Source organism: Patiria miniata, unplaced genomic scaffold (genome assembly GCF_015706575.1).
Source record: "Patiria miniata isolate m_02_andy unplaced genomic scaffold, ASM1570657v1 HiC_scaffold_3, whole genome shotgun sequence".
NCBI classification, from domain to species: domain Eukaryota; kingdom Metazoa; phylum Echinodermata; class Asteroidea; order Valvatida; family Asterinidae; genus Patiria; species Patiria miniata.
Genome location: NW_024037069.1, coordinates 42235388 through 42250513, shown reverse-complemented (window position 1 = coordinate 42250513; position 15126 = coordinate 42235388). Strand labels below are relative to the sequence as shown.

Below are 15126 nucleotides of genomic sequence, written 5' to 3'. Positions count from 1 at the left end.
TTTCAAAGACAGTATCAAAATTGTAGAATAAAATTTTATCTAAGGAGAAACAAAATGGCATCTTCCATACTCAAAACTACAAACCTTGAAAATTAAAGGCCTTTTTCTCAGTATTTTACTTTTTGGACATGTCGATAAATGCAATGTCCGATTGAAGTGCAACAAACAGTATTGTAGAGCAAATTTTATTCTCCTTCCTAATACCCACAAACCCTCATTTCGACCTCTGCCCAGTTCTGTCTCATTTAGACAGAATGCTTCACATATATGTAGTTATTTACAACAGTCAAACAGAAGAGACTTGTACAGAAAATGAAAATCTCGATGCTTGTGTTGACAAGGATGAAATAACCTTTTAAACTTGAAAAGAATTATCAAACTGGTTTAAGAGTTAGGCAATTTGTGGGCAAAAAGTTAGGCAGGATAAGAGTTAGGCAGGGTTGGGTTGTACTTACTATCAGCACACGTTGGCCCTGACCATCCCGGCTGGCATGTACATGTGAAACCATTGACCTGGTCCGAGCAGGACGCTCCGTTGCGACATGGCCGACTGGCGCACTCATTGATGTCTGGAGAGGAGAAGTGGGAGGAGTTATAAATCAAAATGAATATTCATGATGATGAGGGAATATGGGCAGAGCCATGGCACACTCATTGATGTCTGGAGAGGGGAAGTGGGAGGAGTTATAAATCAAACTGAATATTCACGATGATTGAGGGAAATGGGCAGAGCCTAGGCGCACTCATTCATGTCTGGAGAGGGGAGGTGGGAGGAGTTATAAATCAAAATGAATATTCATGATGATGCGGGAAAATGGGCACTTCCAATTTAATATGGCCGACCCGTGAATGAGGCCTAGCTACTACTGATAGTCTGTGGAAAACTGAAGAGAGATTCAAATATCAGTATTCTCAGCATTCTTCTAAGGACGGACCGAGTGCATGTATTTTTCATATGCAAAAATGTAATTGTATTTTTGCAGATTCAAGGAACTATTAAGAAACTAAAGTAGATATACTTTTTGAGAAAAATGTAAAAATACATATGCATTTTTCTGGACACAAGCAAGGTTTCCATTGAAAGCCCTCCCTTCCAAAATGTTCATTAATACATTTTGACTCGCACCCTCTTGTGGTACGATCCCCAGTTTGTCACTCGGAAAAATAGTGCTCACTCACAGAGATCTAACCGATCACAAACTAAACTAAATTTGGTCAATTGGGGCAGTATTTTTTTAATCGTGACATAACGAGGACACGATATTAATTCCTCTTTTCATTGAAATGACAGCCTACTAGGCACGACGATTTCAGAGGATACTTGATCCTATTCTTTACTTACAATCAAGCAGGATACTTCATAATATTTTGGCAGTTCTGTTTTCGAATGTTTGCAAATGGTGTCCGTTACCTTTGAGAACCGACACATCTTCAAAAGTAATTCCAATTTTAAAATTCGAAAAATTATAAAGAGTGAAAAGGCACCCAAAACTGCAGATGCCACAAAAAAGGGCCCCACATCTTTTTTAAAAGGGCACTTGTTCAGAAAAAAAAAGGGCACTTCGTAAAAAAAAGGCCACTCTTTACAAATTATTGGTGGGGGTAAGCCCGTTGACAAAAGGGCATTTGAATGGAAAAGGGCAGTCGTTACAAAATATTGGGGGGGGGGGGGGTGTTAAATGTCCCCCTTACCCCCCCCCCGCTGGCTACGCCTATGGTGACAGACATACCGATGTGACATTGGGTTCCCTCATATCCAGGCAGACAGTTGCAGACGTAGAAGTTGATGTTGTTCTGGCATTGTGCACCGTTCTGACATGGATTGCTGTCGCATTCATTGATATCTGGGGGACAAAACAGAAGAGAAAAACGATATTAAATTCACCTCCTTTGATTAAGATTTTTCACTGAAATTGAAAGTTAAGTCTCTCTCTGGCAGAAATTTAGGCAACGGATATTTAAATGTTTAAGAAGGTAAACACAAAGGGCGTATTAGAAATACCGTTTTCGTGTTGAAAGAACACGAGAACGGGGTTCTCAATAACGAGAACCACCATGCGAACAGTGTTCATGGACAGGCTTTTCACTCCGAACTCATTGGGGAGTAGATGACGAACGTCAAGAACAAAGATGGCGGACTTAAGTCCCTACTGCAACTTGCGTTAAGTTTTTGTACATAAAAATGAAAGCACTTATTCAGTGAAGGAGCAGTAATGATAGCTGCTATCTTGACTTTTGGCCCAGCTGCACTGCACTTTGACGTTCGAGACACCCAAAGTCTATGATACTAGACTTTACCCATATTTAGTTTGCCAATGGCTCAGACCATGCTTGAATCAGGTCTCTTGTGACTATGGATTTGGTGTTTGCCATTTGTACAACATAGTGAATAGCCATAGCTGTGCACAGCAAATGGCTCAGGCCATGTCTGAATCAGGTCTCTTGTGGCTATGGCTCAAGTTTCTGCCATTGGCACAGTACAGTATAATGAATAGCCATAGCCATAGCCACAAAACGGCTCCGATGATGTCTGAATCAGGTCTCTTCTGGCTATGACTTCGCTTTTTCGCCATTAGTACAGTACAGTTAGTAGCCATAGCCTTAGACAACAAATTCCTCAGGCAATGAGGAATTTGCCATTGGTTTAATACAGTGAGTAGCCATAGCCGTATACAACAAATGGTTCAGGCCAAGTCTCTTATGGCTTTGGTCTTTGCCATTGATGTGGTACAGTACAGTGAATAGCTATAGCCAAAGACAACATATCTTCTTACCTGTTTGGCAGTTGACACCACTGTAGCCTGCAGGACACTGGCAGAAGTAAGCGTTGATGTCGTTCCTACACCGTCCACCGTTCTGACATGGGCCACTGGCACACTCATCAATATCTGGGGCAGACAGGGCAACACAAGTTAAAGGCTTGTTGAAATTGGAAACCCATACGCACAGAGTCATTTGCCAACAGCAAGTGTTACACTTTACAATCCTTTAGACAGAAAAATCTCAGTTAAATTCATAGTTTGTCCTGTCACCTTCCGTCAACATGTGCGCCGCCATTTTGAACAAGTCAATTGATCAGGGACCGATTTCACGAAACGCTAAGACGTGTCTTAGGAAGGGTAGTTGGTCTCATCTCGCAACTTGTCCTAGGATCAATTTCACCAACTTAAGACACATTCAACACGTCCTAACTTCCTTAGCAACGCGGCCTTAACTTAACATCGGTCTGAGGGTCGTCTTATCTCATTAATGCGTACGTTAATTTGTAAGTTGTCTGGAAATCATTGCCGTTAAAGACGAGCGTCAGCCTACAGTTATCGCTTCGAGAAAGAAAATTGCTGTAAGAAACAGATTTGAAAAGACTTCTGATACGAAGGTAGTGTTAATAAAAATAGCTTATTTACAACAGTTTATTATACGCCATTTATTATATTTAGTCAACTTTTAAAATAGAGTGGTGAAATAGGGAGCAAGAATGACTCTATTGTATCTTGTGTAGAACTACCTTTTGTGAAATGTATTGAGTAGAGTACTTTTTTTCTGGCGAAAGTTAATGTTCTGTGCATGCTTACGGGAAGTTGGTTTTGTGCATTTCTTTTCAACAAGTGTTTCGTCCAGCGGTAAAAACAAACATGAAACAGCCATCAAATTGGTAGTTTTGATGCGTCTCACTTAAGATGGGTTTAGCGAAATCTGTCTAACGACATGTCTTGGCTAAGATTGATCTTAGAGCGGGGACTCGTCTTAAGACCTAAGATGAGTCGCAAAATAAGACGAGGTTAGTGAAATTTGCCCCTGGTCTCTGCCGCAGAATCAGGTCTCTGTCGCTCTCTTAATTTTTTCAAGAAACCCCCTTCCATGACCCGACACCAATATCAAAAATAAGGGGAAAACAAACACAGAAATGTTGACCCAACAAGCTAATACCTATCTCGCAGTTCACGCCGTTGTAGCCAGAGCGGCAAACGCAGGAGTAGCTATTGAGCTGATTGTTACACTGTCCTCCGTTGCGGCAAGGGTTGCTGGCACACTCGTTGATATCTGTGAAGTTAGGGCACAAGATCAAATACAATCTCAATTCAGTGATGTACAGCTTACTTTTTTGGTGATCCGTGGACAGAACTTTTAAACAGTGTTTGTGTTCAAAATTTCGTAACTTAAAAAGTACATGAGTGATTTGAATGATTCTTGTACTAAAAGAAAGCCCATTGATTGGGCTTTCATGCCCTAGATTTTGGAGGTGCTTCAGGCAAAATTTCATTCAAAAATTGGTCCTGCCATTTGGGTTTCCCTTTATTTTTACTCATCCTGTATAGTGAACTAGACATCCTTTGCAAAAAAAAGGTGTTTTTTTGCTGATTCAGGGAACAACCATACAATAAATCTTAAGCAGGCCATTAAAAAACTTAAGCCTGTTGAAATTTCAGCTCAGTAGATTTTTTTGGGGAGGAAAGTATGAAAATTCATCTTAACTTTTCCCATCGCAAAGAAAAGGTTTCTGTTAACGGTGAGGTGGTTCTGTCTAAACCATCTTGAGGACATGACAGAATTCTAGACGAAATGATTTTATAGGATGCGTGATCATATTACTTACTTACAATTAAGTAGGATTATTCATATTTTGACAGTTTCATTATTGAATGTTTGCTAATGGTATCCAGTAACTCAAAGACCCATGAACTAAATTATTTAAGTTTTTCGCAGGAGTGCGAATGGAACATGGAATAATGTTGTTTGTCTTGTGTTTCGTTATCCATGAGGACGAGAGGCTGTACGGCATGTTGGACACAGACACACTACATTATTCTATGTTCTACTCGTGCTAGGATATCTGGTGTATCTCCAAGCAAACTTGATGCACATTAAAGGTGTAACATGCATGTTATATACACTGAAATACACAATAAAATCTAAAATCTATAAAAAATCCTTATTTCTGTGAATTTTTTTTTCATGTTACCATGCAGTGAACCTCTGAAATTTATCAGATAAAAAAAATTCTTTCTCAATTTTTTTTTTCGAACATAAACATTTTCTGTGATACATTTCCCTGAAATCTATTGTTGGCTTGGTCCAAAAATATTCATTTGACTGTTCTTATAAATTCTGCCAAGATCCTAAAAATGGCGAATTCTGACCTTGATCGCAGTTAGCGCCGGTCCAACCAGGCACGCAGGTACACCTGTAACCATTCACCTCATCCCTGCAGGTGCCGCCGTTAGAACAGGGCTGACTGGCACATTCATTAGTGTCTATTAAAAAAACAAAACAAAGGAAATGGAACATGCATGAATAAAGAGTTTCATCAGATCCCGTTTATACAAACCAGACAGTTTTTCTAAATTTTTTCAATTACTTACTGAAGCTTTCATGAGAGCACAGAGAAGTGCAGTTTTTCAGAATCAGGTTCAGTTTATCAAGTTCATCAAGTTGTTATCAATGAAAATGAGAACTGTTACAATTTAATTTATGAGTGGAGATCATCCGGAAAACCAGTAGGGCTTATATGACTGATGATAGGGCTGATTGAGTGGTGGGGCTACAGCCAGCAATTACAGAGGGTTTGATAAGGGCAGAGGAGGAGAGGGAGGGATCAGGGGTAGGGGAAGGGTTGCATGGATGGGTGGGGTGGGGAGGTTGACGAGAGAGGTGAGAGGGGCACAAAGTCCAAACTTCACGTTGTAACGAGTCACTGAATTTTGTGACTCGAGTCGAGTCGAGTCATTTTAAGGAAATAACTTGAGTCGAGTTGAGTCATTAGGTCACGAAGGTCAATACATTTACAGTCTGGTTCCGGGATAGTAGTTTGTGTGTTACATTATAAAACCACGAGGTGGGGGAGTCTGATAAGGCATATATTTGTATTCGATAAGTGGCCACAACTTGACGGTAACGCAACGTACACGAACATAAGCAACTTTGTACCCTAAGTCACCGCAAATATGTTTTCGCAAAGCTCTGGGACTAGAGTGTTATTAGCCTTCGACTTGAGTCGAGTCAAGTTTTCTGATGAGTGACTCGAGTAAAGTCGAGTCGAGTCATTTGCTTGCAATGATTGAGTCAAGTCAAGTCAGTTACCCGTTGGGACTTGAATCAAGTCGAGTTGCCAAAATTGTGTTCGAGTCGGACTCGAGTCGAGTCACTAACTCCAGTCATTACAACTCTAAAAAATTCCTTCCATTCACAGGAACACCATTGGAAAATGTTGTCGTGAGGAGGGTGGGGGGGGGGGGGGGGGGGGGAGGGGGGGGGGGGGGGCAATGGATGGATATGACCGATGTCTTACTGGTTTGGCAGTTCATTCCATTGTATCCCAGAGGGCAGAGACACTCATATGAGTTGACGCGGTCAAGACAGAAACCTCCATTCTGGCAAGGGCTGCTGAAACACTCGTTAGTATCTAAAAAGGCAAGACAAGAAAAGGCAATTAGAAGTGCACAAGTAAACAAAACATGACGTCATTTTACCACAGGACCATGGGCTCCATGCGCAAACAAAAGAGGGCGCCCTTTTACCTAGCAACAACCTCCCATGGGGGGACACAGATATTTCGCTGGTTGACGAGCGTGCACCAGGGGATTTCTACTATGTACACGCAGTGGCCGGGCTTGGCGCGGCAAAATATTGCAGTCAGGCGAGATGGCGTCATTCGGTCACCCCCAACTGTACTTTCTCTGCCGGTGAGGGGGTACTTGTGAACGAAGCGAATAATGTTGCTTTCCGTTGTTTGAACAAGACGCTTGAAAAGCGGTCACCCAATTTCCCTAATTTCATGCACGGCACTTTTATCAGATTTAAGTTAATACGTACCGATTTCACAGCGACTGCCCTCGTATCCAGCCAAGCAGTTACACGTGTATTGGTTAACTCCATCCACACAGTTGCCGTTATTGAAACAAGGGTTGCTGGCACATTCGTTAACATCTGACACAAAACAGACATGAAAACACAAGCAAAATGATAATAAAGGATAGAAATATCAACCATGCTAAAAAACAACAACAAATGATAATGGGAATACAGGTAAATTTACGTTTCAGGAACACACTTTTGAAATGAAAAATTTCTGAAATTCAAAAAGGATTGGAAGTCTAAATCTTTTCACAATCATCCTTCTTCCCTAATTGACAAGCTTGATCGGACATATCTCAGAAGCTGCGGGCAAACGAATTCTTGTTAAAATAACAAAAAAGAAGAAGATTTTCTGACCCAAGTGACTTCATTATGACCTTTGACTCCAGTTTGGTCATGTGACATGTTGGGGCTGGGCTACTGATACTTGTGACAAAGTTTGGTTGAAATCAGTCAAAATATGTACGAGCAATAGACAATGTCAATGCTTGTTACTAACTAACTAACTAACGGAGAGACATGATGATTTGTTGCGCTGCTATCCCGCAGCTAAAAATAGCTTTGTCTTTCGTTCTTTTGTTGGTCGACTTGAAAAAAAGAAGACATTTGAGGGAGGTTTGATAATTTTGGCTGAGTAAAAATAAATATGCAGCGCTAAAATATGCGTTGCTGACATGCGTAACTGACGCTGGTTTGCTTTGATATAAAAGTGCCATGATACTGCAGCACTACTTCTACCGGCACCTACCGATTTGGCAGAATTCTCCGATGTATCCCGCGCGACAGATGCAGCGGAATAGATTGACCAGGTCCAGACATTCCGCCTGGTTCTGACAAGGGTTGCTGCCACACTCGTCGATATCTGTCAACCACGGCAAAAAGACAGGACAAAAAATTACGAATTAAAAACTTGACAATGTCGCTTGTTTTTATAAATATACAAAATATATCAATGAGGGTGTTAGCATTTATGTAACAACGTCAAAAAATGTCAAACAACTTATCACGCAATTTTCGAAGAGAAGAGATTTTATCGCGCGACACAAACTTCACATACGTATTTCATATGGAACCAGTGCCTGAACTAATTGGTAGTAAAAGGTGGACCAAAAAAATGATACAACATAATGCGTAATTGTGGACACACACGCGTCTGTGACATGGCTGCGCAAAAAAAGGGTCATTGCAACAAAATCATGTACGTGTATCGCTTAAGCAGAACGTTGTCTCTTGGCTGTGATGAATTTGACCTCAAGCTTGGAAATTAAAAATGGACAAAAGTAAAAAACAAAACAAAACAAAAACTCACCGACTTCACAGTTCGTGCCTTGGAAACCAGGCATACATGTGCAGGTGTAGGAATTGACGCCATCGTTACAAGCGGCTCCGTTCTGGCAAGGGTTGCTGCTGCACTCATTCACATCTGAAAAAAAAAAATCAATTAATCCATTAAAAATAAAATGGGTACATTGAAAGTAAAATGGGGAAAATAAAGAGGGTGAAAATACTCCCTAGTGTTTCGGCAAACATTTTAAGGTAATATACAACATTTACTTGTGCTGCAATTTTCAGAAATGGATGGATTTGGGGGTTACTATTTTATAGCAAATATTGTCACACTGACCTGTTCAAAAGTTTTGTGCTCATAGATGCTTGATAACCAAGAAAAAAAATGCTGTTTCTGTAGTACGGTTCCCTGACCCTACTTCAGACAAAATGGAGCATTTTAAGACGTCGGGGAATTGTCAGGTCAGGGAACCAGACTAGCTGGCTTGCATATGTTCACGGATGTGGAACCCATTGCAAACAAAATGTGGACTAGTTAAATTGGGCAAATTAGGGGCAGTATTTGAAAAACAAAGGCAATTTTTTTTTCCAACAATGGTTGGTCGACCATCGTTGGATATTGATACAAAAATTCCACTTTTCTTGGAAATGACAACACACGAGGTGCCATGATTTCACAGGATGCTTGAGACTATTATTCACTTACAGTCAAGTAAGGTATTTCATCATAATTTGATAGTTTTGATTTTGTTGATGTTTGAAAATTTAATTACTTAAATTTAAAAGACGTCCTGTTTGGACACAGGATCGCAGGGACACTAGTGCCTCTCTTTTTTCCCCAATTTAGTAGTCCTTGTGGCTTTCAACCTTGTATCGGACGAGTTTTTATAAAAAAAAATACTCACTGATCTCGCAGAGGATCCCGATGTACCCTGCCAGGCAAGTGCAGGTGAATTCGTTGACGCTGTCCACGCAGGCTGCTGAATTCTGGCACGGATTGCTGGCACACTCATTGATATCTGTGGAAATATGCAAGCAAACATTGAGGCTTGGGCCCGCATGTGTATTTAGGCCTATTCTAAACTGTTGGCCGAACTTTGCAACGGACACAAAACAGAATGAAAGCATGCGTATGGTAGACCTTCAAGCAGGCCGAGCATAAAAAGTAGGAGAACAGTAGGATCAAAATTTCCAAAAAAAAATTAAAAATCAGGACAAAAGTAGGACTTCGGAGGACAAAATCAGGATAATAAGTAGGAATTTTGCAGGCTTTCAGGAGTAGTTTTCGTTGATACTCACCCATGTCCACAGCATCATAAGCCTCATGTGGCATGTTCTGTACTCACAACACTTGTGCTACATCCTCAACTAAGCTCTTGGAAGTACAGTTGCAGTACTCCTGCGCCCAAGCCCTTCATTGTGTGATTTACATATGACAGTGTGTATAACACTGCTATGAAAACTATCCATATAGATCTCATTTTTGGAGTTGTGGGACCAAAAAGTTGGAAAAGGTTGGAATTTCAAGAATAAAGTAGCAAAAGTAGGAACGAGGTAAAAGAACTAGGAAAATAATGTATATAATGTATATATTGTGTGAAAGCAAAAAAAAAAAAAAAAAAAAAAAAAAAAACCACTCCCTGACCAACCAACCCTGCTGATATTTTTCATGCGAGGGCAACACAACATTTTTTGTGTGGCCTTACTGGGCTGCGGCTTGCGATTACACATGAACCTATGGAAGAGAGACGAAAGCCATTTCCCATAAATATGTGTGTTACAGCCCGTCAGTAGCCACATAATGCAGCACAGCCTACTTGAGCTTTAAACCACAGTTCGCACTCTTAACCAGTTTGCGCTGGGATTATTTTGACAAGAACGCAGGCGGGTTGAAGCCATCACCCTCGGGCAGCATACTCATATTGCCGGCCTCGCTCGCTGCGAGCGGGTCACTGACAGATATTTCCGGCCTCGCTCCCTGCGTGTTTATCTGTCATTCGTTCTAATTACCGCAGGACCTTTGAGTGTATACATGGGCTCCGGCGCGAACTGGTTAAGGGCGGGTTGTCTAAACTCACCAATTTCACAGTTGGTGCCTTCCCACCCAGGGAAGCAGGAACAGGTGTAGAGATTGATTGCGTCAATGCAGATGCCGTTCTGGCACGGATTGCTGTCGCACTCTTGGATGTCTGTGGAAGGGAACAAACAAAGAAATAAAGATCAGACTTATCGACTTACCAGATGATCGCAACAAGAAACCACTACAGTGGGGTACTACACTGAGCAGTATAACAAGGGTTAAAGCGCCTTGAGTGTCTTTTTTAGACGGATTTTGGCGCTATATAAATGTTCACTATTATTATTATTACACTCAGGAGGGGGATGGGAAGGATATATCGCCTTCATTTTTTGAAAGGGGGGGGGGGATGTGCCATTGGATCAACCCCCCCCTTTTTTGTGGCGAAAAAAAGAAGAAGTTGATTTTGAGGTTATGTTGTAATTTTCCAATGTTCCAGTATCAATGTGTTCCAGTATCATGGGCAGTTACCCCTAGTGTCACGTGTTATCAAGCATCAAGCCCCCCCCCCCCCATCCCTTTTTGAATATCCGCGGCGGGCAATTTTTGGACTTTGCGGTATGGTCATCCACCTTCCCCCCACTTGCCGACACGGATTTACGCGAATGACCACTGATAGCTATTGGACAGGAAAAAAGACCTGGGCTTAATTGTGATGTTGGATACAAGGGGTAGTTTATTCCAGCAATTTCCGATGGGGAGGGGGCAGGGCACAAGGAAAGGGGAGGGGCATAAGGAGGGGGAGGGGCAAAAGGAAGGGGAAGTGGCATAAGGAAGGGGGATAGGCATAAGGAAGAGGGCAGGGCATAAGGAAGGGGGATGGGCATCAGGACGGGGGAGGGGCATAATGAATTGAAGAGGGGCATAAGGAAAGGGGGGCATAAGGAAGGGGGAGGGGCTTAATGACGGTACTTACCGATTTGACAACGGATGCCATCGAAGCCGGGCAAACATGGAGCACAGGAGTAGCCGTTGACTTGATCGGTACACTGGGCGTTGTTGAGACACGGCTGGCTGGCACATTCATCGATATCTGCGCATGAAGAAACAAAGCAAAGAAGGAGTGATATGTGTGTATGGATTACTATGGACATCTTGTATACGTACCCCCTCACGCAGTTACAAAGAGAGATGCAGCTTTTTATGCCACCATGGTATTTGATTGTGAAATTTCACTGCGGCTGTTTACGTGACGCACTGCCAAAATTCACGAAGGGCGATCTAATGGACTTCACTGGGTACACCATCCCATGTTATCTGGGGAACATCATCTTTCATGGTTCTCAAGGACTTTTGTACAACACAACTCGAATAGAGCCTGCGCAAGGTAGGTGATGTTACCCAGTCATCCAGTTGTCAATGCGGACCCACCAGTAATGGCTTTGACCTGCAGCAGTGGCGTAGCCAGGAATTTTTCAGTGGGGGGGGGGGGGGGGGGGGGGAGTGCGGGGGGGGGGGCTGGAACATTTCATGGGGGGGGGGGGCATCATGCAGGGGCGTCAATCGCTTCTCAAAAGTGGGGGGAGGGGACATACCTTGATCAGAACTGATGCGAGCGCAAAGCGCGAAACCCTTACGGCAAAAAATTGGATTCTAGATGTTCTGTGGTGTGATCTGAAGCAATTTCTTACCACTTTCCTCCATGCTTTAACTAATTTTTTTTAGCAAAAGATAATTATTTGCACCTCGTTTTCGAGGTTGGAGTCATAGAATCAGCTATCGGTATTCTGAGCTATAGGCGTGGGGTTCGGGGCCCGCTTAAGAGCCCCCAAAAAATTGGATTCTCGATGCTCTGTGGTGTGATCTGAGGCAATTTCTTACCACTTTAACCAATAATTATCTTAGCACAAAAGATAATAATTTAAACATAATTTTCGAGGTTCTCTCAGCTAAAGGCATAAGAAATTTTTTTGAACATTGTTTTCGAGGTTGGAGTCATTGAATCAGCTACCAGAATTCTGAGCTATAGGCGTGGGGTTCGGAGCCCATGCCAGTCACAAGGCAAACACAAGTCAAATCACAAGTCAATATTAAGTCAAATCACAAGTCAATCACCTGTCTGGTCACATGCAAGCAACCGGGGCTGAACATTAACAAAGATGCCGCTTTTGCAATACAAAAAAATACCATTTGAATAGCTTGTGAATTGACTAGAATTGACTCGGATGGCTTGTGATGGACTTGTGAGGACTTTTGATGACTAGTGACGGACTTTAACCACGACACCAGTAAGCAGGTTTACAAAAAAAGTGAACTACACACCAAGAAATGCCCAGAGAAAAAAGGAGGTGTGCACGCCCTCAATGGACGATGCGCACAGCTAATAACACCCTAGGCTTGTCCTCCAGTACAACTCTGAAATCAACACAACTCTGAAATCAAATGAAATCAAAACAACTCTGAAATATCAAATACTTACTGATTTCGCAGTTAACGCCATCCCACCCAGGGCTGCAGGTGCAGGTGTACCTGTTGACCTGATCCGTACACTGCCCGTTTATGCAAGGATTAGAGGCGCACTCGTCAATGTCTAGAGTAGGAAGGGAAGAAACAAACGATAATTAAGCCCATGAGTGCAAATGCACACAAAACACTGTCGGAACACCTGTGGCAGACTGGCATTACAAAATTATTCTGAAGATTTGAAAGGTTCAATTTTGAAACAGGAGTGACTTTGTTCGAAGATCAACTGTTGACTTTTGTTTGAAATGACTCCAGAGTCCAGTCAATCTATTTGGGTAGAGCTGAGTTGTTCCTTGTACTATTTGGTTTGGGGGACTCTGGCAAAACAGTCTGGAATGATGGGCATAAAGTGTTTAGTCAAATTGGAAATATCATTTGAGTTATGGAACATTTGTGAGACATTCTGGCAAAACAAGATGGAACTGGGCACAGGCAGTTGTGGAGAACAAAGCAAAAACCCAATGAGGGTAATTTTTTCTTTGATTTTTAGATTTATTGACATTTGTAATCTTTGATAAATCTACTACACATATTTTAAAGAAGTAGTATACAAATCATTGAGTAAAAGTGTTTTCAAGGAAAAAAACAATTGGCATCTTTCATTTTCACTACTACAAAACTAAAAAAACTTGAGTCTTTTTCTCAATATTCTTGTCAGATTGAAGGGCAAGAAACAGTCCTAATACACGCAAACCCTCATTTTGACCTCTGCCCAGTTCTGTCTCATTTTTTTTCTTCAGAACGCCTCACATTTGTCCATGTTCTTGATGAAGTCTTAAACAAACTTAGTTCAGAGAAATGTCTACAATTTCTTGTTCTTCAGCTTGTTGGAAGTACCACTTTTATTATTATCATGCAGATTTTTCTTTTCATTTGATTATATCCTTTAAAAAAAAAAGGTATTTAGTTGGAGTTGTCTGAAGAAACTGCCAGAAATTGTTTTTTTTCTAGCAGTGAAGAAATACCAAGTTGGTTGTTATAATTTGCATTTCATTAATAATCTTGCAAATTGACAGTGGGCGATTGCTTGATTGTTTTGCTTCCTTGCTTGGTTTTTTTTAACTGTATTTTGTTCATTATTATAACCAAGTCTTTTGCAAAGTCAGTTTCAAATTCGGCCTGTTACAATGTCAAAATAAACAAACTAAAACAGAAAATCCGATTAAAGACTAACTCCCCACTGGCAAATGGAGACAAGGTGGTCAGTAACTTGTAGTGTTGAACTGGTAGAACAAATATGGCACGAAAAACGAAACTGCCATGCCTCTTCCAAGACTTTTTTCCAGCCTTCATTCACACTCACATACACATGCATCAATGAAGAACAGTTAGTAAAAGTGTAGAATGACCGATGAAAAAAAAAAGTGGACTGGAATATTTGCTACAAGAATTTTGTTAATAGCACATAAAGGAAAAGACTTTTACAGCGAGAAATCTGTTCTCGGGACGGCAACTTCTGACACAACACAAAAACAGACAGCTCAACATAACAGGTTGCGGAATTTCACTTGGTTCGAAATTGGTTTCTAGACTAAAATAACCCTTCAAAACTGGACCATTCACAGTGTAATTCACTGTGAATGGTCCAGTTTTTTTAAAGGGTTGCTTTTGTTAGGCTTAATGACATTCAGAATATGGTGTTTGGTGAACCAAAATATGATGTTAGTATTCAGAACATGAAAACAGAAGGCACAACAATAAGAAAATTAAAGATGGTGGTAGACTGAGAAAGAAACAAAAGAAATTGAAATCAGATGAAATTTAGGATAGGAGAGTTGAAGGAGGTAGGGGAAGGAGGGAATTCTATTGTAATTAAATGCTAAGCCTAGTGATAAAAAAGGGGGAAATATACATTCTAAAATAAATAGGTTTTTATTCATTATACTGATAATTGTGCTCTCTATTTTAATTATTTATACACGCATGCAACCTGGAAGTAAAAAAACCCAAAAATAGGAAATTCTGGGCTTTAAAACACTTTTTACAGTGTTTTTACATTTTTAACTGTGAAGTGAAAAAGGAGGAAACCAGCTAATCCGATGAAAGCTGAATGCCCTGTTTTTAACAAATGTTCACCGGGACCTATTGATCCATTTTCCTCTTTCAATACTAATTTCAAAATATGACTATATTAGCAAATTCGGAATGTAAAATATTACCAATCAAAGGATTTACCCTGATAATACCTACATAAAAATCGATTATTCAGAAATTTGCTCCTATTCCTCCAGGGTTCTTCTAAAGTAACGACTTGATTTGGTGGTAAACTAACCTTCTAACTGTATTTGTGAAATGTACTAAGGATAGAATATTACCATCTGAAAATTTCTGAGGCTTAGAAAACCTGTTTCTAAATTTGTATGACTTACGTGCTAATCTCTGAAGGGTGGGAGAGACTTACTTTGGGGTCCAGTTATTACTCACGGGTGTCTGGTGAGTCTTGAAAT

At 41.0% G+C, this 15126-nt stretch overlaps 1 protein-coding gene across 1 annotated transcript in view; it reads right to left on the bottom strand.

The window, feature by feature from the left end:
* Positions 1-15126, bottom strand: part of LOC119737346 (fibrillin-2-like) — a 106310-nt gene that overhangs the window by 20865 nt on the left and 70319 nt on the right. Inside the window, exons 33-45 of the mRNA XM_038211637.1 lie at positions 12636-12746; positions 11133-11249; positions 10218-10328; positions 9045-9158; positions 8162-8275; positions 7601-7714; positions 6811-6924; positions 6287-6400; positions 5139-5252; positions 3928-4041; positions 2775-2888; positions 1731-1844; positions 456-569 (exon numbers count right to left, since the gene is read on the bottom strand). Coding sequence (XP_038067565.1) covers positions 456-569; positions 1731-1844; positions 2775-2888; positions 3928-4041; positions 5139-5252; positions 6287-6400; positions 6811-6924; positions 7601-7714; positions 8162-8275; positions 9045-9158; positions 10218-10328; positions 11133-11249; positions 12636-12746 — 1479 coding nt within the window. The remainder of the gene's footprint in view (positions 1-455; positions 570-1730; positions 1845-2774; positions 2889-3927; positions 4042-5138; positions 5253-6286; positions 6401-6810; positions 6925-7600; positions 7715-8161; positions 8276-9044; positions 9159-10217; positions 10329-11132; positions 11250-12635; positions 12747-15126) is intronic.